Consider the following 20971-nt stretch of genomic DNA (forward strand, 5'->3'; position numbering starts at 1 on the left):
TTACATGCAAAGGGATTTCTCTGGCTGTAAAGCCGGACAATTGAGTGACAAGGGACAAAAGAGGAAGGTCTTCAGCAGTAGAAAGGTAGCGGAGAAAGAATCAGAAATCGAGCAAAAAGCACACCATAATACATCGCCACTCAGACGCCTGCGAAGTCCATCATCAAGTTGTGTTCAAATGCATATCCTATGTACCACATCCAATCGTAGCAATCAATTCTTTGTCTCTTCCATGGCCGCGCAGAGACGTTCGGCGTCCGCATTCGTCTTGACCCGGAGAGCCCACAGTTGAGGAGGACCTTCGGCTTGAGGAACCATGAACTGCACGCTGTTCTTCGCGACAGAGTACTTGATTTCATTCATCAAGCGCGCATTCAAGATGACATTGCCGCTCGGGTCAGCCCGGACAAGGATCCGACCACGAGACGTAGTCCGATCTTTCAGAACACGCAGGAAACCGACGCCTTGACTCTCCCATCCCCCGGCAGTGCTATGCTTCATTGCACGAGCGCGGCTCTCAGCCACAACATCTTCGTTCTCCTCTCCGGCGCCGCCCCGTGACAGATCGACCTGGGGTAGAGACTCGGCTGCATCACCATCTCCGGACTCCTCCGCCCCCGTGTCAGATGCGCCTCCCGGAGTAGAGGAGCGACTAGGAGTGGCAGAAGTAAGGATTGATGGAGCCAAGAGAGATGGTGCTGATTGATTCGGGGCCCCAAAGGAGAACCCAAGGGACGGCGTTGTGGGTTTAGAGGTAGAGGATTTGGTCAGGGATGGCGGTGCCCCGAAAAGGTTGGAGAAGGGCTTCGGGGCTTCCGGCGCCGGTGTCGCCGACCCAGAGTCAGGCTTGGACGTTGAAGCGCTAGCCGAGTCGGTCGCAAACTTGATCGGAGAGTTGGGTTTCCAGGTGTTATCCCCGGCCGAGGTGGTGGTGCCTTGGCCAGCGCTAAAAAGCGACGGGGTGTTGGTGCCAGAGCCCGATAGAGGAGTACCAAAGATGCTGCTGCTTGTGTTCGCAGCGCCAAAGATACTGGTGGTTGGGGGTTTTGAGGCAGCTTGGCTGGACTCGGAGCTGCTGGCTGGAGTAAGGGACGTAGGAGTGTTGAAAGAGGATGAGAACTTGGAGGAACCGAAGAGAGTCGACATGGAACCCTTCTGCTCCTCTTCACCCTGGCGCTTGGGCTTTCCGTCCTCGTCGTACTGGACGCGATCAAAGAGACTGCGACCACCACTTTCAGAGTCCTTGGCCGACGACTCTGCAGCATCCGCCTTCGCATCAGTGGTGCCTGATTTCGCAGGGCTGCTCTCCGTCGTATCATCCGACTCGTCACCAGGAGTGGAGGCTTCTTCGGTGTCGTCCGCCTCGTTGTCATTGTCGTCGGCCTCAGATGGGGTCGCTGACAGGTGACCAAAAATGTTGCTTGACTTAACTGCAGTGTTGTTCTGCTTAGCGAAGACGGAAGTTTCAGCGCTCGATGCAGCAGCAGAGGCTTCCTCGGATTTCTTTTCGGAGGAATCGTTGCACTCGTCTTCAAAAACGAATCCTTTGCCGGGGACGAATTTCGCACGCTTCTGGGTCTGACTGTCGAAGGACTCCTGTTTCTGCCGCTGCTCCTCGGCATCACGGCGTTCCCATTCGGCTTCGTCTTCTTCCTCAGAATCGAAGTCCTCGGCCTTGCGCTTTTCCTTTTCTTTCTCGGCGTCCTTGGCAGACTGGGCTTTGAATTGAGCAAAGAAGTCCGTGCCGCCTGTAGAGCCAAACTTGGGCAGACTCGAGGCGCCCTCGTTCCCAGTAGGCTTCAGCACAAACGGGTTCTTTGGGGCGTCTCCGACCGGTGCTGCTGATGTTGAAGTAGCACTAGACATGGAGGATGAGAAGAGTGGAGCCGGAGCCGAGTCTTTCTTGCCCGCTGGTGGGAAAGAAAATGAAGGCTTGGCGGGTGCTGTGGATGGCGTCGTAGAAAACAGAGCAGGTTTGGTAGATTCTGGGGTGGACGGTCTGACTGAGGAAGACTCAGCATCGACCGACTCATCAGACTCGGTCTTTGACTTGGAGAACGACTGCGCGAAAATGCTTGCGGTGGTGGAGTCCCCATTGACCCGCTTGGCAGGACTACGGTCGTCGCCATCATCAATCGACTTTCTCTTTCCACTGCTGGGAGCAGTCTGGCTTGTGCCAAATGCTTTGAATGGAGTGGAGCTCGGGGCAGTCACGGCCGGAGCAGTAGAGTTCTCCTTGGGAGCAGCGGCATGCCCGAAGGGGGTACCGAATGTCTGCACCTTCTTCGCGGGACCGCCTTCAACATTGTCGCCCGCAGCCTTGCGCTTGGCACCAACCGAGGCACCAAGGGTGGCACGAACACGCATGTAAAACTGGACAGCGGAGTCGAAGTTTTGGGTCGACGGGTCCATTTTCGCCATTTCACGCTTGAAACATTCGTTCAAAACACGCATACGGTAGAGCATCTCGGCGTCCTCTGTGGTTTTCTTATCTGCCTTGTCGGAGACCTTGGGGGTCTGGATTTGCCCAAAAGTAGACGGCGCAGGGATTCCATTGGTCTGAACGGGGGGCGTCGACTTCACGCCATTCACCTTGAAGGGACTTTCAGCAGGAACTGCAGAAGTCAGAGGTGTCTGTGCCTTGGTCTCAAGGGCAGGAGCCGGCGATGCTGGGGGCTTGGGTGAGAAGAGATTCGATGTTTGAGAGAAGCCATTGGTCGAAGGTGTGAAAGATAATTGACCAGGAGTGGATTGCTTTTCCGCTTCGTTTGTCTTTCCTGCATCACTTGGTGTACTCGGCTTGGAAAAGAGACCCTGGAATGGAGTTGAAGACGAAGGAAGTGGCTGCTGCTCAACCGCTGGCTTGCTCGGAGTCGCGGGCTTCGCAAATAAGCCTCCGAAGGGATTTCCTGCCGCCTTCGGCTGTTCTGGGGCTGCGGTTGCGGCTGGCTTGGGCTCGAAAAGGTCCTTGGTAGACGATGTCTGGAACAAGCCAGCAGAAGGAGCTGCTGGGGCGGTAGTTTCACTCTTGGAGAACAAAGAAGAACCCGTGGTCGTTGTAGATGGGGTAAATTGGAATGGAGACTTGGGCTGCAATTCAGCAGGCTTGTCTTCTTCCTTCTTTTCCTCGGCAGGCTTTTGTGCGGTTGAGGGAGTACTCTGAAACAGATTTGTAGACTGGAAGGGATTCACAGATGGCTTAGCTGCCGAGGCAGCGCCAAATATCGAGGATGATGCTGGGGTAGCTGTAGTCGCAGCAGCCGAGGCTGGTGTCGACGCACTAGGAGTGGCTATAGAAGTGGTTTGGGTAGTAGCACCGCCAAAAAGCGATGACGAAGGGGTACTCGACTTGAACTCGAACACGGGCTTCGAGGGGGTCTCTGCCGCCGAGGATGTTGGCGCGCCAAATAATGAACCGCCTCCAGTGCTTGAAAAGCTCGTGTTGCCTCCGAAGCTAGGCGGAGGTGCAGGAGCACCGGCGAAAATCGATGGCTTCGACTGAGAAGCACTGCCCTTGGCGTCGGGGGAAGTTTGCATCGAGTCACTGCCGAATGCCGTAGATTGACCAAATGGAGACGGCTTCTTTACGCTAGATTGGCCGAAAACATTCGTTGAAGGAGTGCTGGCAGCTGCATTGTTCTGGCCAAAGATACTGCCGGTGGTCGGAGTAGCTGCTCCAGATGAGACAGGCGGCCCGCCGGCTGCGTTGGTGCCAAAAAGACCACCGGAGCTAGCGTTCTGCTGAGACGGGGTCCCGAACATTGAACCTGACGGCAGAGGTTGTTGAGCTGGAGACTGGCTTCCAGCTGGTGGGGCATTGAAGAGTGAGCCTTGAAACCCAGAAAAGCTGGCCGGCTTAGATGACTGGTCGGAGCTAGTGCTAGTAGTGTTCATGCTGGCAAACGGATTGCTCGTCGAGCTTGTACCGCCGAAGGATGAGGAGAAATTGAATGAAGAGGAGGAGCTTCCGCTTCCAGAGCCGAATGCAAACGGCGTGCCTCCGTTTTGATTCGACTGGGCAGGTGCTGGGCTAGCTCCTGGGAAGCTTTGGTTTTGTCCAAAAGTAAACCCGTTGGAAGGTGGTTGAGGATTAGCTGGAGTAGATGAAACTGTGTTAGGGTCGATAGAATTGAAAGGACCTCCTCCGAACGATGGCGCGGGAGCACCCGGAGCAGCACTATTGGGACGACGCTTCCGAATGTCTCTGATTCTAAGGGCGGTGTCAATGAAAATGTCGAGGTGGAGAGATGTGCAAATAATGGCAAGTAGCGGAACAACGATAAGAGACATGGGGGAGGGTACGTGAGACTGTGTTAATAAGGAAAGGAAAAGGCTGGGAGAACACAGAGTACAGACTGGGATCCCGACATGGGGTCGGATCCCAGTGAATATGAAGGCTGCAGGAAGAGGAAGACGTTGCATGCATAGGGTTGGTTGGCCGCAAAGGTCGGTCTACATTCACTTACTTTCTGTTCGCCATCTGCGCCGCGGTTGCCCGCTGCGGCTTATCGTCCGGTGTGCTCGACATGTTGAACGCAAACAAGTCGCTATCCTTGTCCCCTTGAGGACCCTGGGCCGTTCTCTTAGACATCTATAGTCGAGCCCCCGATGTCGTCAGCGGCGATATCTTTGGCCTTTGAGACAGCAGTTGACTTCAACCCCTTCTTGGACGTCCAATGTCACCCCTTAACGACCGTCCTTCATGCACAGTGGGGAAATTATCCAGTGCGTATGGATCGCTTTCGAAGCCGGCTACTTGCTTTTCGAGTATATCCGGTTGTCTTGATGCCCGTGATCTCGAGGGCTTGTCAAAAAGCACGCCGGGTGGGGGCCGCTGAGAGGAAAGATGCGTGGGCGAATCTGCGAATCGAGCGATCGAGGTAATTCGCGCCGTCGTCGTTTCGAATTATGGCGGGGAATCTAGTAAAGTACAGATGATATCCAAGTGCCGACCCGTCAAAACAGTGAAGATAGGGCCGTTGCGCGATCGTTCTGAGGATGGATGGTCGCGCAGCGCGATAGCCGTGAAGGCACGAGACAAAACGGAGTCGAAAGGAGTAGGCTGAAAAGGCAGAGCAGTAGGAATTAGGAACTGCTCGAAGTAGGTATTGGGAGGCGCGCCTCCATTCGATGCGCTCTGCCTTGATGAGGATGGGGGGTGTGCTCGAGTGAGCTTCTTTTTTTTGGCCTTCCAGCGTCGGCTCGCGACTTTTGCCGGCAGGCAAGAGGAACTCTGCTGGCAGAAAAAAATTACAGTCACGTGAGCATGGGGAAGGTCAGCATCTTGGCAGGATGTCATAAAGGAGCCTTCGCTTTACGCGGCCCAGGCGAGATGGCCATGAGCCATGGTCTACTTTTCGGGCAAGGGGTTTCTGGTCGAGCCGAAACGCTTTTCGATCCCTATTTGGTGGTGAGGTTGAAAGAAAGGTTGTCTCTTTCTTTGCTTGAACCATATCCATGTCTTCCGCATTCTGTATTGTTACCGCCGTTACACAAGCATAGACATAGGCGGGCGCCACGTCGGACCGTACGAATACGGGGTATTCATTTTTGGGGTCATCCGCGACCCTTCGTTTCCATGGCAGGCCCATCAATTATGCAGCAGCGGTGGCCGACGCCCACATATGTATGTACCTACAACATGTACGGTCGGTGACAGCCAGTTGAACATTATCTATCTCGTGTCCTTGCCGAAATCTCCGGCTTCCATATAATTCCCTACGGCGGAAAATGCCAGCCTTCTTGACATTCTCACGACAAACAATCAGTAGCCCGGCAAAATATGTCATGACGTACCGGCCCCATTTTATAGACTCACCAACCTTGAATCTGCGATTGGTCTATTCAGTGAACAGCTTTCTGTAGATTAAAATGAAGCGCACTCTCGATAGAGTTTACACTGCCTTCCCTCTTCTCATGTTCAGATTGTGTAGTGGTTCATTCACCCCACTAAAGTGGGATCCTGGGTTGTGATCCGTATTACATTCAAGCTAAGGATAAGTCCCAATTTTATAGTAATTCCATGCTAGTAGCTGGAGCCTATAAAGTTCGAATCTCTAGGTAGTCGACTGATCAAGTACTCTTAGATCAAAAAAACACAACCAGTCGTTATAACTAATCAACGCACCTCATCGCTTATGCTGGGTAAGGTCGACTCCGCAGGAGCTCTCCGGGAACCGTCTACGGAACCAACGAGACCGATGTTTCCAATATCCTACGATGCAATAATAGCACTACGCCAACTAAGGACGGCAGAAGAACGGGGTGATGTCCCAGTATCCAGTCAAATTTGAAGAATTACAAAGAAAACAACAGGAATAACAGGGTATCTATAGCTTGGCCTTGGCCTGTGCCTTCTTCAGGACGGGCTCCATCTTAGTCGCCTTCATGATGTTGCCTTTGATCTTGAGCTTGCCTCCCATAAAGAGCCGCTGAGCATTGGCCTTGCCGCTCACCAGGGCGCCGAAGTCGGCATCCGACAAAGAGAGGGTCACTGTAGTCATATCGATATCTCGTCAGCCATCCATTCATCTTGACAGATATTGTAGGCCCGCGGAACCACAGAAGCAAGCGGACTCACCGTCAGCCTTTCCGCCCGGAGGTGCACCCTGGCCGACGACACCCTTCTCCTTGAGATCGAGATACCAGCTCCCCTCTTTGTTTTGGCTGTTCTTAATGTTGAAAGCGATGACGGCCTTGGCCTTATCGATGGCGTCTTTGCGCTCAGCCGCATCAGCCTGTAGAGTGGCGTTGATGGCGTCGAAGGCGGCGGAGGAAGGGAAAGCGTCTGCAGGTGCGTCATTGCGGTCAGCCGCCGCTCACGATTAATTGGCGATAAGAGAGTGAACGTACCGTCTTTGAGAGTCATGATGATGGTGGGAGAGAACCGAATGGGGTGTCAGAAATGAACGGAGGGGAGAAGGCTAAAGAATGTTGATGTAACCAGAAAGTGAGACAGAGAGAGGATGAGGAGGGACCAGTATTAAGTATTAATGGAGCCAGCCCGGGGTTGGGGTCTATTATTGCGGCGAGCTTCCCCGGAGAGTTCGGCCATGGCGCATGTGAAATGGAGGCGGTCGCGCGATGTCTGGGCCGAGGCTGCCCGCGGCCTGTTCCTGTGATCGTGGTGGTTCTTCGCTTATGAAGTAATATTGCGCAGGATTACCTCTCGACAACATGCTTCAGGCATGCAAAAGAATTGTCCGGGTTGGTCCCCCTTGCCATGATCCTCGGAAAAATTCCTGTACTGAACTCTATGGCTTGCACAAGCGAAATTCTGACAAAAACTTGATCATTGCAGCATCAAAGCCTGCCAGCAAAGTTTCCCCCCAACAACATTGCATAGCTTGGTCAATGTGATCTACACAATCCACGATATTAGTTCTTATTTTACTCCGCCGACCGCTTTTTATGTAACCCTTTATAATAACCCGAGCGAGGTCCCTTTTGGAAACCGGAGACTGATCTCCACATGCGACCACTTTCCCCGTGTGACTATCTCCCCCACAGGTGACCTAGAAAGAATGACAGTAAATTATATTTCTAGCAAATGACATCACAAGGCATAAGGCCTTACTATCAGAAGCACAGTCTCATATATTGCTCTCGATTCTTGATCTTGTTCATCAGGCTCAAATCCCGCCGCAAGGAGCTATGTGCAGACACTCCCAAACATGTTGGTTATCATGGTCAGGAAGGAATCCACCAGTTACCCGCCTCCAAACACTGGTCAGTCACACGGGAATAGGGGCTTTGCTCTTCCTGCGCCGGACAGCGATCCTAGTTGTGACTGGTGGCAGCTGGAAACGACCCCATCCTGTGAGTTTAATCAACACAATATCTGGACGAGATCGACGGTCCCACAATACAAAATAAAGGAAAAGGAAAACACTCACTATGAATCCTGGGACGTACTGGGATAGGTTGAATGTCATAATTCAGAAGCATTTCTGCGATAAACACCTTGAAGATGTGGGCGAAGATCCAACGTCCGGGACATTGCCGACGACCGTGACCAAAAACCACAAATTTATCACTGGTTGTGGTCATTCCATTCTGATGTCTCTCCGCAGCAGTGGCATTTGTCGTGTAGAAGCGGTAGGGATTGTATTTGTCTGGCTCCGGATAGAATTCCTCGTCACGGTGGAGGGCATACTGGGGGATCCCAACCTTGGTCCCGTAAGGTAAGAAGAGGTTGTTCGCCAGGGTGACCCCGTCAGGTGCAACCACCTACGCGGTAAGTGAGCAGCCGAGACAAGACAAGTTAATATGGGAAAGATTCAGGTTTGGCCCACACCTTCCTTGTAGGGCTGGCAGCATTAATGCCGTTCAACCGGAGGCTCTCTTTTACTGCACTGTCCAGAAGCGAAGCCTTTCCCAGGTTGTATGCAGTCCATACACCGCCCGAACTGGCAGCAATGCTTTCAACCTCTTCCTGCAAAAGCTTAGTGAGCTTCCCTTCCACTGGGTGGCTCAAGATGTCAAGAAGAACGCTGGTAGCGGAGACCGCAGTCGTGTGTACGCCCGGGAAATTAATCATAAGATTCTATATGCTAACCACATCGACGTGATCTCCATCGGCCATTTACTACGGAGCCCAGTCTGGATAAGCAAGTCCAACAAGCTGCCCTGAAATAACGTCAGCACCAAGCAAAAACTCCAAGGAAATATTGACACCCCCACCTTGGGCTTCAGTGTTTCCTGCCGACCGTCCAAATACATGGCCTTCTGCTGCTCATCGACCTTCGACTCGATGATAGGCTTCATACGGCTATGGAAGACTAACTCAAAGTATCTGTTGACCAATCCAACGAAGGGGCCGACGATCCTAATACAAGGCATAGTCAGAACCAGAACGGCCAATATAAGGAGGGAGGGAAGGCATACGGATGAAGAAATGACGGGAAGGCTTTTATGATGCTTGCCCCAAAGACGATTGCATTTGAGCAATGTGTCATGGCGCTCAGAAGAATATTGTCGCGACTGTGGCCTGGGCCTATCGCAAGCACATTGATCATCCGGGATGCCATCTTCTCCATTGCGGAATATAGGTAAATCTCATTCTAGTTATCTGTGTCCTCGCTCTACAAGTCGGAGAGACATGACTGGGCCTCCTCAACGAGTGATATTGCAACAGACTCCGTTTTCAGTGTTTCAGTGAGGTCTTTGCTTATGACCTTGACATATAAGTCGTACTTCTCCGAGAACGCCAGCGGCCAGCTGGTATATTTAAGCTGGAAGAACTCCATAATGTTGGATTTGAAGCTAAATTTGGTTTCTGCGGCAAATAAAATGGAATTGGACTGATCTGTTGGGAGCAGAACTTCATCGCCCTCGGTGACGCTGGGCAACACGAACGGTTTCTGGTACTTGGAGTACTGAAGAACCCCAATGTCAGCAATGATATCAAAGAGCTAAGACCTGCATCAGAGACAAGATTTTAACCTTCTGGTACCCTTCGTGAATGAAGCCGACTGGATTGACACCAATGAAACGCTCTGCAGCACGCCCCAAGATACCCTTCCTCTTCAAGACCCAGGGAATGTCATTTGGCACTGGACTGGTCTCAAAAAGTTTGACAATGAGACATAGAAATACCCCTATAAGGCCAATCCATAGCCAGGAGGTGATGTTATTACAAAGGAACATGGGTTGTCGCTGAAGAGATGCGTTATTTGCTTAGAGACACAGGTACAGACGGGTAGTGAGGACCATCTACAGTGTGGGACAGCATAAACACCAGATATCGGCGGAGCTGGACATGATACAAATGGACCTAGCTCCTTAAGTAAAGGGAGTCCTAGTAAATATATGGATGCTGTCCTCTTTCATCCTCCCCTGGAAATGTTTGAACAGCCAACAGGACAAGGTACAATACAAAGAGACCAATCAGTCTCACATCAGAGCTCCGATTCGCAGATCCTATAGACAGCCAAGTCTATCACAACTCTAGTGAGGGGGTGCTGCCTGATGGAACCATAGGCTAATTGAATTTTCAAGTGACCTTGATCTTATAGATACTGGAGTCACTGCAACCATTCGAGCCACTGAAGAGAGGAGATACGGCCTCAGTCCACTGGAGCACCGGGCCTCAGAGCTATATGCTGCCTGACTGAACCATCATGGTCACTCACAATGCCCCGAGAATTGAGATACCAAAGGCTTGGATTGCTGCACAAGACATTCCGTCAGTCTCGCATCTTGGGCCTGGGGCCCGTCTCGTACCAGATGCCCGGCTCCCGCTGTAATTGGAGGGTCTTGAGATTCTCCATCGCTGATATATCCAATCACAGGGAAATTCCGACCCTTATCCAACGTCTCAGTACCACATACTATTTTCTGGCACCTAATACTCGGTCCACTGAGCCATGTGGTGGCCACAACTGCCCGGAGAACTCGGGAACAGCCGAGATAACCAGCTCAGCATCCTACCGTGGTCTCTTAAACTAGACTGCTTCTGGATGCACGGGTCAGCGTTGTGAGCTCATTCGCAGGTGTAGAACAATTTTAATGCCAGCATGGCTAGCAACTGGGGTCTGTCATGGCTTTTGACTCTAACCCATGGCCATTCGACCCGAGACATGGGGACGGTTTGTACTACGGTCGTGCCTTGTCTAATTCTTGGAAACTAGGTCGTCCTCATGTCATGGACCTGTCGGGCCATTTTTAATCCCCGAGTGGTTGCAACGTGCGATGTGAAGGGATCCTTGTATTGGTTGATTCGTTCGGAAAACATAAGGAGCCTTTGCTTGGAAATTATTTCCCAGCGCACAGGCACAGAGACCTGGTACAAGGCATAATTGGAATGGGAGCCCAACGAATCCCGGCCTCAGGACATGCATGGAATGCTTTCCTACCTGACATTTGGTTGTTGGGTCGAGTACAACGTCCTGTCCGACGGAACTGAAATTTTGAGCTGGCAGATTTGGCTAAGTGATCGGGCCCTTTTGACACATGATGTTTGCCTGGTGCCTCAGAGAGCTTTACGCTGCACCAGGTTGGACGACTGAGACCTTCCAGTGAGATCTTGGTTTTCTCATACCCTGTATGAGTGGTGTCGCCTGACTTATCATGTGGCTTTTCTACAAGGGTGCCTGCAGTACTCTGAGGTGAGACACTGCCTCGCATTGACTGGTTTAGAATCCAGCCAGATAAAGTGGTATCATACGTGAACACCAGCATCGGAGAGAGCCAAGTCCTGGTTTGGAGCAGCTTCCCTCCTACACGGAACTCTCCTTGAACTCGTCCCTCGTCTTCTTACGGCATATCCCGGGAACGGTTTGCCCGGACTGTCTCCCATGGAATTTTCAGTATCACTCCCACCATTGGCCCACTTTCTATAACCTCCACCTACCATGCTGTCAGTGCTGACTCGAAGGGCACATACAGCCCAAGTATCCTAGTCTCAAGACAACTGGCGTTTGTCCGCTTCTTGTCGCATGACCTCGGTGTGTGGCTAGCAGATATCACCTTCATGCCCGCGATAAACCCCTCCTGCAAACTTCTATATGCACACATATTGAGCTGATTTATTCGTCAATGTAGGGTGGTCCCTAGCATCTTGTTAAGTTTGATCTCTTCTCTTCGTCTTTTGTGCATTGCCTTGATGTCAAATGCCTTATATAGGCTGGGAATTGGCCCCATCTGTGGCTGTAGGGAGCGGCGCTGACCTCCTTTCCAATATGCGATTTTGTCGATAGAATCCGTAGAGATAGGACTACTAGTATTTACGTCGAACCGCTTCTAGTTCGTCATGACTATCCATGGACTTTCTTAGTGCATGATTTTACGTATATATCCGTGATGCCCCTAGCTATGAAAGAAGGAATGAGAACATTCTTCCCATCGATTGTATTAGCTGGGAGTAGCACCATTTTAATTACGAGGTCCTGTTGGGACCTACAGTCGTTTCACTTGATGTCGGAAGAATGGGATGTGAGTTGGTGAATTGCCTCGTTGAGCCTATACCACTAAACGGTGGCCGTCAGTGCCTCAGGCACAAAACCTGATGAAGACCCGAATACAGAGTACAAGAAAGGGGGTTCCCGTCAACGAGTGATTTCAGGGACCATGACTGTGGTGGGAATGAAAGGCAACGGCTGGAAGAGGGGTTATTCCGAAGGTGATCGATCTTGCATCCGGGTTGCGATGTGGTTCCTGCAGGGGAAGGGAGACCCAGAAGGAAATCTGCGAAAAAAGACCACGGAGATTGCCACCATCAGGGAGTACATAAAGGCATGTGTGGCCCCTTCACTTTTCGTCATCACTGGGAATCTGCCAATAACACTGACCAAGCCTGAAATCATTCTTTGTTCATGATGCTGGGTGAATGACGAGCACTAACACCAACACCAAGCCATCCGTGTTATCGACCGTCCTATCTACGTATCGCCCGCCAAGAGATCGCGACGTTGCCGAATCAAGTCCACCAAAACGATCAAATCCACCCCCCGTTTATCGACCGCTCCCGATTTGCTCCCCTCGTTTGACCAGCTCCCTGTGACAATCCCTTTCTGGGCTTGAATCTGTGTCATTCTTGAAGTCAGTCGAGGGATACACACGCCATAGCCCTTCATTGTGGGGGAGGGAGATCGGCCGATCAGGTTTCGGAGTCCTTCGGCGGTTCGCGAGTCCGGAAAACCAAACCAGCCATCACGATGGCCTCGTCGGCCGACGCGTCGATCGCGGAGATCCTAGAAGATATTCAACTACATGAAGTGATCCTTCAGAGTTTAGAAGAAGATCGACCGGATGCAGTTGAAGACAGACAAGATACTATAAACACCATCAAAGCCTTGGAAGCGCGCCTACAGCAGCTTGGAGGTTATCCCGCTGGGACCCGGTCCGCTCGTTCTCCGTCTCCCCCGCGAGAGTCAGCCAACTCCAGCCTATCCGCGGCCCAGCTAGATGGCGCTCCTACTTATAGGAATTGGAATGCTCGTGGTTATTCCCTAGCGAATTCGCCCTCGTCAGCGACTCCGCGTCCCCGACCTCAAAAGCGTCAGCGTCCTGATGACGATGACAATGACGATAGCGATGACGGAGACTATGGTAATGACGGGAATGAGGAGGAGGAGGAGGAAGAAGATGAGGAAGACTCAGATGATGATCTGGAGGCCCCGATCAGACGATCTAATGGACGAACCAAGCGACCGCGTCATACTGGCCCTCATTCTGCGTCCAACCACATTGTATCTGACAATGATCTAGAAGATTTTCTCGCAGGCAATGACGAGCTACGCCAGCTCTTGGGCTTTGATAGCAGCGAGACTATCCGGGAAATCCAAGAAGAGCAGAGAAAGGCAGAGAAATGGCTCGAAGAACGCCGGGAACAAGAGCGTCGTGACGCTGAAATGGCCCGCCGACTCAATGGCTATGTCCCTACGCCGCCTCGGCCGTCCCAGCCGTCGTACATGCGGAGCACTATCTCTCACTCCTTGAGGTCTACTCCGCCCGCGCATAGGGCCCGAGAAGAGGAGCGGAGGGCAGAAGAATGGCACGATGATCGGGCGCGTCATGACACTGTACTTGCTCCCCGACTAAGTGGCCACGTTCATACATCCTCTCACCCGTCATCCTCGCGAAGCACTAATTCTCACTCCTCGAGGTCCACTATGCCCGCATCTGGGGCTAGTTCTTCGTCCGATAGGACCGTTGTAAGGGACACGGTCCGATACCCCCAGATTCAAATGCGGCCCGCGGCATCAGAATCTTCCCACTCGCGCGCAAGCTATGCGACTGGCTACAGCAGGATAGTAGCGCAGCCTTCGCATGATGGCGATGACAGTGATATCGCAGAGATCACCTCGGATGATTTTCAACGTGGCGTCCAGAATTCTCCCACTCGTCGAGAACGTCTTCCAATGAGCTGGGACCACTCCTGGTCCTCTCGGGCATACCAAGGACCTGATCAATATCCTCAACCTGCTTCAAGAGCGCTCTATGTCCCATCATATTCGCCGAGTGGTATGGAAAGACCTGGGCCTGTGTTTGGACCCCACGTGATATCCAATACAATGGCGAGGCTCAATGCAGGCAGAGATATGCTACAACAAGCCGGAAGGGCCATTCTGGGCAGTCATCCCTCATCTGCAAGTAGCGCCACATACGTCGATCTAGATGATTACCAAGGTCCGGGGGGCTACGATAGAGCCATGGACTACCTCAGGTGAGTAGCAATCCGATAACCCCAGTGAGTTACTCCAATACATTAACGATTGACGCTTCTAGTGACTACTACGGCTCCACCGAAGATCCCAAGAAGACACAGGAGGAGCTTCAAAAGCTGCTCGAAGTCATTCGGCCGGACGCTGAGATCTCTACGGAGAATCGCGAAGGGACTCCCGCAGGTCTCCGGTACACGCTCATGGAGCACCAGAAACTGGGGCTGTCTTGGATGAAGTCGATGGAAGAAGGCGAGAATAAAGGTGGAATTCTTGCGGATGCCATGGGCCTTGGGAAGACCATCCAGGCCATTGCCCTTATAGTGTCCCGGCCATCGAACGATCTCGAGCGAAAGCCAACCCTGATTATTGCCCCAGTTGCTTTGGTGCAGCAATGGAGGCGAGAGATCGAAAAGGTGATCCGGCCAGGGAGGTATCAACTCTCAGTCTACGTACTGCATGGTGATAAGCGATCCCGCAACTACAGAGATTTGAAGCGATACAATGTAGTCATCACCACCTTTGGCACCCTGTCGGCGGAACTGAAGCGAAAGCAAAAGTACGAGGAAATGGAGAAGCGCGACCCTACCTTGGCCAGGCAATACATGAAGGACCTGCCTTGTCTGGGGCTGGGCAGTAAATGGCATCGGGTCATCATTGACGAAGCGCAGTTCATCAAGAATCGGAATGCAAAATCTGCGATTGCATGCTGCCAGCTCAATACCACCTACCGTTGGTGCATGACAGGAACTCCGATGATGAATAATGTGGAAGAGTTACACTCCCTGCTTAAGTTTCTACGCATTCGTCCCTACAGCAATCTTGAAACATTCAATCGTGTGAGTATAAGTCGGCCCCACTCTTTGTACTTTTGAATCGTTACTGACCCCGACTTCTAGGACTTTACTCGTCCATTGAAGACCGCTGGTACCGAAGCACGTCAGAAGACAATGCTGCAACTCCAAGTCCTCTTGAAGGCGGTCCTCTTGCGACGGACTAAAACCTCAACGATAGACGGCAAACCGATTCTACAACTGCCGGCTAAGACCACCGAGATCGTGCATGCTGTTTTCAGTGAGGATGAGCAAGAGTTCTACAATGCATTGGAGACACGCAGTCGACTTGAAGTCAATAGGTACCTCGAGAGAGGCGCTACAGGGCGGGACTATTCTAATATCCTTGTGCTGCTTCTGCGGCTTCGACAAGCATGCTGTCACCCTCACCTCATCAAGGATTTCAGCATTGACGTTAGTACAGCCACGGAGGGTACGGATCTCATTGTGAACGCGAAAGCATTTAGCCCCGAGGTTGTGAATCGGATCAAGAACAACGAGGATTATGAGTGTCCAATCTGCATTGATGCCGTCGAAAACCCCGTGATCTTCTTCCCTTGCGGCCATGGAACTTGCGCGGAATGTTTCTCAAGAATCTCCGATCCAGAAGTGGCCGTAAGGAACGGGCAGGATGCGGCCGAGATCAAGTGTCCGAACTGTCGCGCCAAGGTCGATCCCAAAAAGATCACCGATCATCGGTCATTCAAGAAGGTACATTTTCCCGACCCGTCCGACGAGACAGATGAAGCGGGCACGGCCGATCCTACGGAGGACGATGCAGATGACAGCGACGACGATAGCGATGATGATAGCGACGAGTCCGGAGGCTTATCCCGTTTCGTTGTCAAGGATGAGGCCGACGATGGAGAAGGTGCGCCCAAAGCCAAGGAGAAGGGGAAGGGGAAAGAAAAAGTCGCCAAGACAAAGAAGACCCTTGCCCAGCTCAAGAAGGAAGGTTCAAAGAACAAGAAGGCGAAGCTCAAGTACTTGCGTCGTCTCGAAAAGACCTGGATCCCAAGCGCCAAGATCGAAAAGACCATGGAGATCTTGCGAGGGGTCCAGAATGGCGAAGAGAAAGAGAAAATCATCATCTTCAGCCAGTTCACTTCTTTGCTTGACTTGCTTGAAATCCCCATCGCGCGTGAGGGATGGCAGTATCGGCGCTACGACGGAACCATGAAGGTGGCCGATCGCACCGCGTCTGTGGTGGACTTCACGGACGACCCTGACTGCCGGATCCTGTTGGTATCGCTGAAAGCCGGCAACGCGGGCTTGAATCTGGTTGCTGCATCGCAGGTGATCATCTACGACCCGTTCTGGAACCCCTATGTCGAAGAGCAGGCAGTCGACCGAGCTCATCGCATTGGCCAGACCCGCCCTGTACAGGTTCACCGCATTGTCGTGAAGGACACCGTCGAAGACCGAATTCTTGAGCTGCAGGATCAAAAGAGAGAGCTTGTCGAGGGTGCTTTAGACGAGAAAGCCTCGAAAGACGTTGGCCGACTGGGAGTCCGCGAACTCCGTTTCCTTTTCGTAAGTCACCCACCTGAAATGTCCCATCGAGATCGACACTAACTTGCCTTCTAGAATATCCGCTCGTGATCCTCTTCTGCGTTCCTTTGTGCCACGGCGTTGGCGGGTTCTGAGCTTGACTTTCCTGGCCCCTTTCTGCAAGATACCCCAGCCCTAGACCCTTTGCCTTTCTCCCTTTATGTCCCCTCATGTTTTTTCGATCTTGCTAGCTGCCCCCCAGTTGGATTCTTCCAAATCTTTTCCCGCCATCTCCCCAGTTCTTGTTTAGTAGCATTCTACGTCACCCAAGCACGCTGTCGCTCCCCAATCCACCCTCAGCACAGAATTCAGATAAATCGCTTACAAATAGCTAAAGAATTGATTGAATTCCATTTCAAACTCAATCTGCACTCTTCAGCCCACGTATAATCTATTTGATTCGATCAAAACTAGGAAAGAATACACGATCACAAACCACCCAATCCCCATCCCTCCATCCTTACCGACTCGAACGACGATACTACATAGTAACAGTAGTTACTCAGTAGGATTACTCAGTAGTAGTGGATAGTAGTACAGTCATTGAAACCCAATCTCAACCCAACCCAACCCAACCCACACAAACACAGCTGATCATCCCACCGGTGACGTCACTGCCACAACCCCATTTTTCCTGCAATTTTTCCCGAGGGCCAAGGATCAATTTGATTGATATGATTCTGATTATCATGGGATAATGATTATAGAAGAAAGATACGATTTCAAAGGATTGGCTAATGGGAACGTTCCTACCTACCTACCTACTTGGATTTTGGTAGCTAGGGATTGAATTGGGTGGAATACAACTGGAAGGTGAAAACAAGCCTGGTTGGCTTTGCTCAAATGGTATCCGTATCCTAGGGTATTTGGGTATTTGGGTATTTGTCCTTCTCCTGGAATGATTCGGTAGGCACTGAATGAAAGAGAGGAAAGAAAACATGGAACTTTTTTGTCCAGCAGCTATCGCGTGATAGTTGATGGGCGGTAAACAGTGTCATCGTTTCAAAGGAACTTTGTAAAGATAATCAGAGTCTAGACTACTAGTGGTAAATATTGCAAATGCATAATCATGCCGACCGTTCTCGGGCTTATTTCCTCCCACCGCTATCATTGTATCGTGATTCGAAATCTTGCATAACGTACCCAGTTATTGGGACAGAGCAACTGCCACGAGCCCGTGGCCGAAGCCCCAGCCCCAGCCTTCATTGGCCATGCGTTTACAAATCGGGGTCCTCCTCGTCGGGCAGGGGCATCTGGGTGGCGGCCTCCATCTCCTGCTCGTACTTGGCCATGAGCTCCTTGTTGACAGCGACCTCGGGGGGAGCAAGGGCGGGGGCAGCAACGAATTCCTAGAAAACGATCGTCAGTCAGGGCCATAAGTCAAGGAGCCACAAGAATCGACTTACCAGCTGAGGGTTGCCGACCAGCTTGCGAGCGAGCCACAGGAAGGGCTTCTCGAAGTTGTAGTTGGACTTGGCGGAGATGTCGTAGTACTGAAGGTTCTTCTTGCGGTGGAAGGTGATAGTCTTGGCCTTGACCTTACGCTCCTTCACATCGACCTTGTTACCGCACAGCACGATGGGGATACCCTCGCAGACACGGACGAGATCGCCTAGAATTTCATCGTCAATCGAGCGCTAAACGTGCCGAGGGCTGACGTGAAAGCACTTACGGTGCCAGTTGGGGACGTTCTTGTAGGTGATACGGGAGGTAACATCGAACATGATGATACCGCACTGTCCGTTGATGTAGTATCCATCGCGAAGACCACCGAACTTCTCCTGACCAGCAGTGTCCCAGACGTCGAACTGGATGTTACCCAGGTTCTGGCAGAAGGGTTAGTCGGACCGAGACAAAGACGGCGGAATGGACAAAGCGGGGTTGCCGGCGGGGCATACGGTGTGGAAAGCGAGAGGGTGCACTTCGACACCGAGAGTCGCAATGTACTTCTTCTCGAACTCGCCAGTCAAGTGGCGCTTGACGAAGGTGGTCTGGAAGGGAAATCTCAAAGTCAGTAATGACGTCCCAGTCGGTGAGGTGGAGGGGCGATGAAGTTTTTTAGTTGATAGGGACGACGGGAACAGAGAGGGGTAAACACGCATGACAGGAATGCAGGCGAGTATCAACCGGCGTCGAGACAGTGACAAGCCGCATTCGCCAAAAGTAAGCACAACGGGAGAATCCATCTAATAAATTGAACTTGCCTTTCCAGTACCACCGTCACCGACGAGGACAAGCTTGAAGGTCGGTACCTCAGCAGCCATGGCGAAGAGTATGTAGGTTGGGTGGACACCACAGAGGAAGAAGAGAGAGTAGAGAGAGGTCGAAAAGATTAAAAATCGACAGTCAGATGCGACAAGTCGATGGAACGCAGGCAAGTACCAAGGGTGTTCGATCGAACGGGGGGGGCAGTGAGGAGTTTAGAGAGGAAGGTAACGCTGATGGAATTTTTGCCCCGAGTCGGTCACCAAAGCCTGCGGTCACGTGGCTCTCGGGCCTCAGGCCGTCAGTGCCCCGCAGGACCGCGGCAATGCAGTCGATTCGCGGGCATTTCTCGAAGACTCTAAAGTAGCTACTCAGGGCTATTCAATGGTGGAGAAATTGTGGTCATCATGGGGCAATCTCATACATGGTGCCTAACCGCAACGCCGTCCTGGATGCTTCCCTAAAGCATTCCTTTCAACAACAAACAGACTTAGTCATGAAAACATGTCGCATTCCTCATGAAAGTAAGATAGTAACGAGGATTATTCCCAGTACAGTAGATCGCATCATCGCCACTATTAGAGCGGCACCAGATGGCAGCCCAACAGGCCGCGGCCGCCCCAATCACGGCGGGGGACAAGTTCGAGGGATAAATCGACGCTGCTGGGAGAGTTCGGTTCTTTCCGGGCAACTCTGACCACCACAGGACGCTGGGAGAGGTTAGTCTAGGATATTTCTCCGCGCGCGCAGCATTTAAGGGCTTCCATCAACCTGCAGATGACATGGGAATCTAGAGCAACATACCCCTTCACTTTGCTGGACTATCTCGGCAACCTTGGAGAGACGTTCATGATTAAGCCAGTTCGCGCCCCCAAATCCCCGGATGGTATCACCGACCCTCAGACCTGCCTGATCGGCAGGGCTTCCAGGCACCACGCTATTGACCTTCGCAAATGGCATACCAGTCGCCCCAGTATCGGATGCATTGTGCCCTGGTCCCGACGTAGCACCTATATTGCCACTGGATGGCGCAGCCGTCTGCGCACGCTGCAGATTCGCAAAATGGTTGTGGATACCCTTCTCTAGATGTGACATAACCTCCTTGTGATCGTTCCGCAGTCGAATGATCCGGGCTCGGGTGGTGCGTACTAAACATGACTTAGCAATTTCCTTGCGGAGCCAAAACGGTGACTCACCTTGGGCAACGTCGATATCGTCTCGTGGAAAGCCATCGAAGGTTGTCAGAGATGTGTTCATGTTAACGCCATGCTAGTGGGAACAGATGATTAGCCAGCATCTCACAGAGTGGCAAGCATATTCAGGACCGATAGTCGACTTACCGAGCCGAGAACGCTGCTCAGAGCTGAAAGTTCCTCTTCGATTCGTTCCTTTTCTTGCATCAGGTCGACCATGCCGAGCTTGGACAAATCGCGGGGAGGGGCCCCTCCGGACGTAGGGCCGGAGGCTACTGTTGGAGCATGAATATCGCGGTCCATGGGTATTCCCATTCTAGAGCGAGTGGGTGTTGGATTAAAACATTATTGGTGGTACGTGAGATGTAAGAAAGGACGGTCAGTGAGCGGCGAGAGCTGTCGCAGGCAGATCGCGCGGAAGCGGCGGTGGGTCTTCCTTCGGTGGGAAATCTGGGGGAACTTCTGCTTCTTGGCGGCATGCGCTTTGTAGGTGCTGCACAACAACAACCTCGAGAGTCTCATCAGGACGCGTGTTCAACTCCTTAAAATGCTCCATGGTGGCGAGTCTTTTGCCCGGTAGTCACTATACCTCTTAATTCAAGTCACAGGACTCATGAGAGGAGTCGACGGGCTGCCCTGCCCCAAACGCGCGGTCTAGATATACTGTGACCGCGGACGGACATCTGCTGTCAAAGGGATTAGCAACAGGTATCACTTTTGTGAACCGTTGGTGCTAATCTGTATTGCCACTTCTGCGCCTTGCAGTATGACCAGCCTGAAGTCTGGGAGCACAGATGCTGTCGGTAAACTTGGACCCATCGGTGAGAGCACCGGGGTAGCCTCTACGTCGTAGGACCAGTCCTTCAAGATTTAATTTCAAACCAGGTGGTGCAAATTGTACAGGAGACTTTACTTCAGCAGCAGCGGTGGGATAACCTTATCGTCCGTGTGCAGTGCGCTGGTTGCATGGGATTTGCTCCTTTCTGCACCAGACGTCTTGCTCGGCACGTGAGATCTTCCGACGGAG

General features: G+C 52.1%; 6 protein-coding genes across 6 annotated transcripts; 1 reads left to right on the forward strand and 5 right to left on the reverse strand.

Annotated features, from left to right (window-relative positions):
• Positions 1-101: 101 nt before the first annotated feature.
• Positions 102-4699, reverse strand: BO80DRAFT_272679 (RanBP1 domain protein). Its single transcript, XM_025714845.1, has 2 exons — positions 4467-4699; positions 102-4210 (listed from the first exon to the last, which is right to left on the reverse strand). Exons 1-2 carry the CDS (start codon positions 4589-4591, stop codon positions 214-216), a joined length of 4122 nt encoding a protein of 1373 aa, XP_025578172.1. The 5' UTR covers positions 4592-4699; the 3' UTR covers positions 102-213.
• A 1630-nt stretch (positions 4700-6329) lies between these two features.
• Positions 6330-6788, reverse strand: BO80DRAFT_349064 (SCP2 sterol-binding domain-containing protein; the record flags this gene model as incomplete). The annotated part of the gene is made up of 2 exons (XM_025715486.1): positions 6330-6493; positions 6581-6788. Coding segments are annotated over 2 exons (372 nt in total), but the record flags the coding sequence as incomplete, so codon positions are not given.
• A 774-nt stretch (positions 6789-7562) lies between these two features.
• Positions 7563-9648, reverse strand: BO80DRAFT_491595 (cytochrome P450; the record flags this gene model as incomplete). The annotated part of the gene is made up of 8 exons (XM_025723709.1): positions 7563-7816; positions 7896-8229; positions 8297-8492; positions 8558-8623; positions 8675-8827; positions 8887-9062; positions 9120-9377; positions 9445-9648. The coding sequence occupies 8 exons, from the start codon at positions 9646-9648 to the stop codon at positions 7734-7736; spliced, it is 1470 nt and encodes a 489-aa protein (XP_025578174.1). The 3' UTR covers positions 7563-7733.
• A 2585-nt stretch (positions 9649-12233) lies between these two features.
• BO80DRAFT_376070 (uncharacterized protein) lies at positions 12234-16869 on the forward strand. Its single transcript, XM_025716645.1, has 4 exons — positions 12234-14167; positions 14230-15001; positions 15062-16528; positions 16583-16869. The coding sequence occupies exons 1-4, from the start codon at positions 12657-12659 to the stop codon at positions 16595-16597; spliced, it is 3765 nt and encodes a 1254-aa protein (XP_025578175.1). The 5' UTR covers positions 12234-12656; the 3' UTR covers positions 16598-16869.
• A 573-nt stretch (positions 16870-17442) lies between these two features.
• BO80DRAFT_422773 (Ran family GTP-binding nuclear protein) lies at positions 17443-18818 on the reverse strand. The gene is made up of 5 exons (XM_025718893.1): positions 18751-18818; positions 18445-18537; positions 18219-18372; positions 17953-18158; positions 17443-17895 (listed from the first exon to the last, which is right to left on the reverse strand). The coding sequence occupies exons 1-5, from the start codon at positions 18808-18810 to the stop codon at positions 17764-17766; spliced, it is 645 nt and encodes a 214-aa protein (XP_025578176.1). The 5' UTR covers positions 18811-18818; the 3' UTR covers positions 17443-17763.
• A 511-nt stretch (positions 18819-19329) lies between these two features.
• Positions 19330-20259, reverse strand: BO80DRAFT_349162 (putative 26S proteasome non-ATPase regulatory subunit Nas2; the record flags this gene model as incomplete). Its single annotated transcript, XM_025715490.1, has 4 exons — positions 19330-19461; positions 19556-19899; positions 19948-20020; positions 20092-20259. 4 exons carry the CDS (start codon positions 20257-20259, stop codon positions 19330-19332), a joined length of 717 nt encoding a protein of 238 aa, XP_025578177.1.
• Positions 20260-20971: the final 712 nt, after the last annotated feature.

This window comes from Aspergillus ibericus (genome assembly GCF_003184845.1).
Source record: "Aspergillus ibericus CBS 121593 unplaced genomic scaffold BO80scaffold_8, whole genome shotgun sequence".
In the NCBI taxonomy this organism is placed as follows: domain Eukaryota; kingdom Fungi; phylum Ascomycota; class Eurotiomycetes; order Eurotiales; family Aspergillaceae; genus Aspergillus; species Aspergillus ibericus.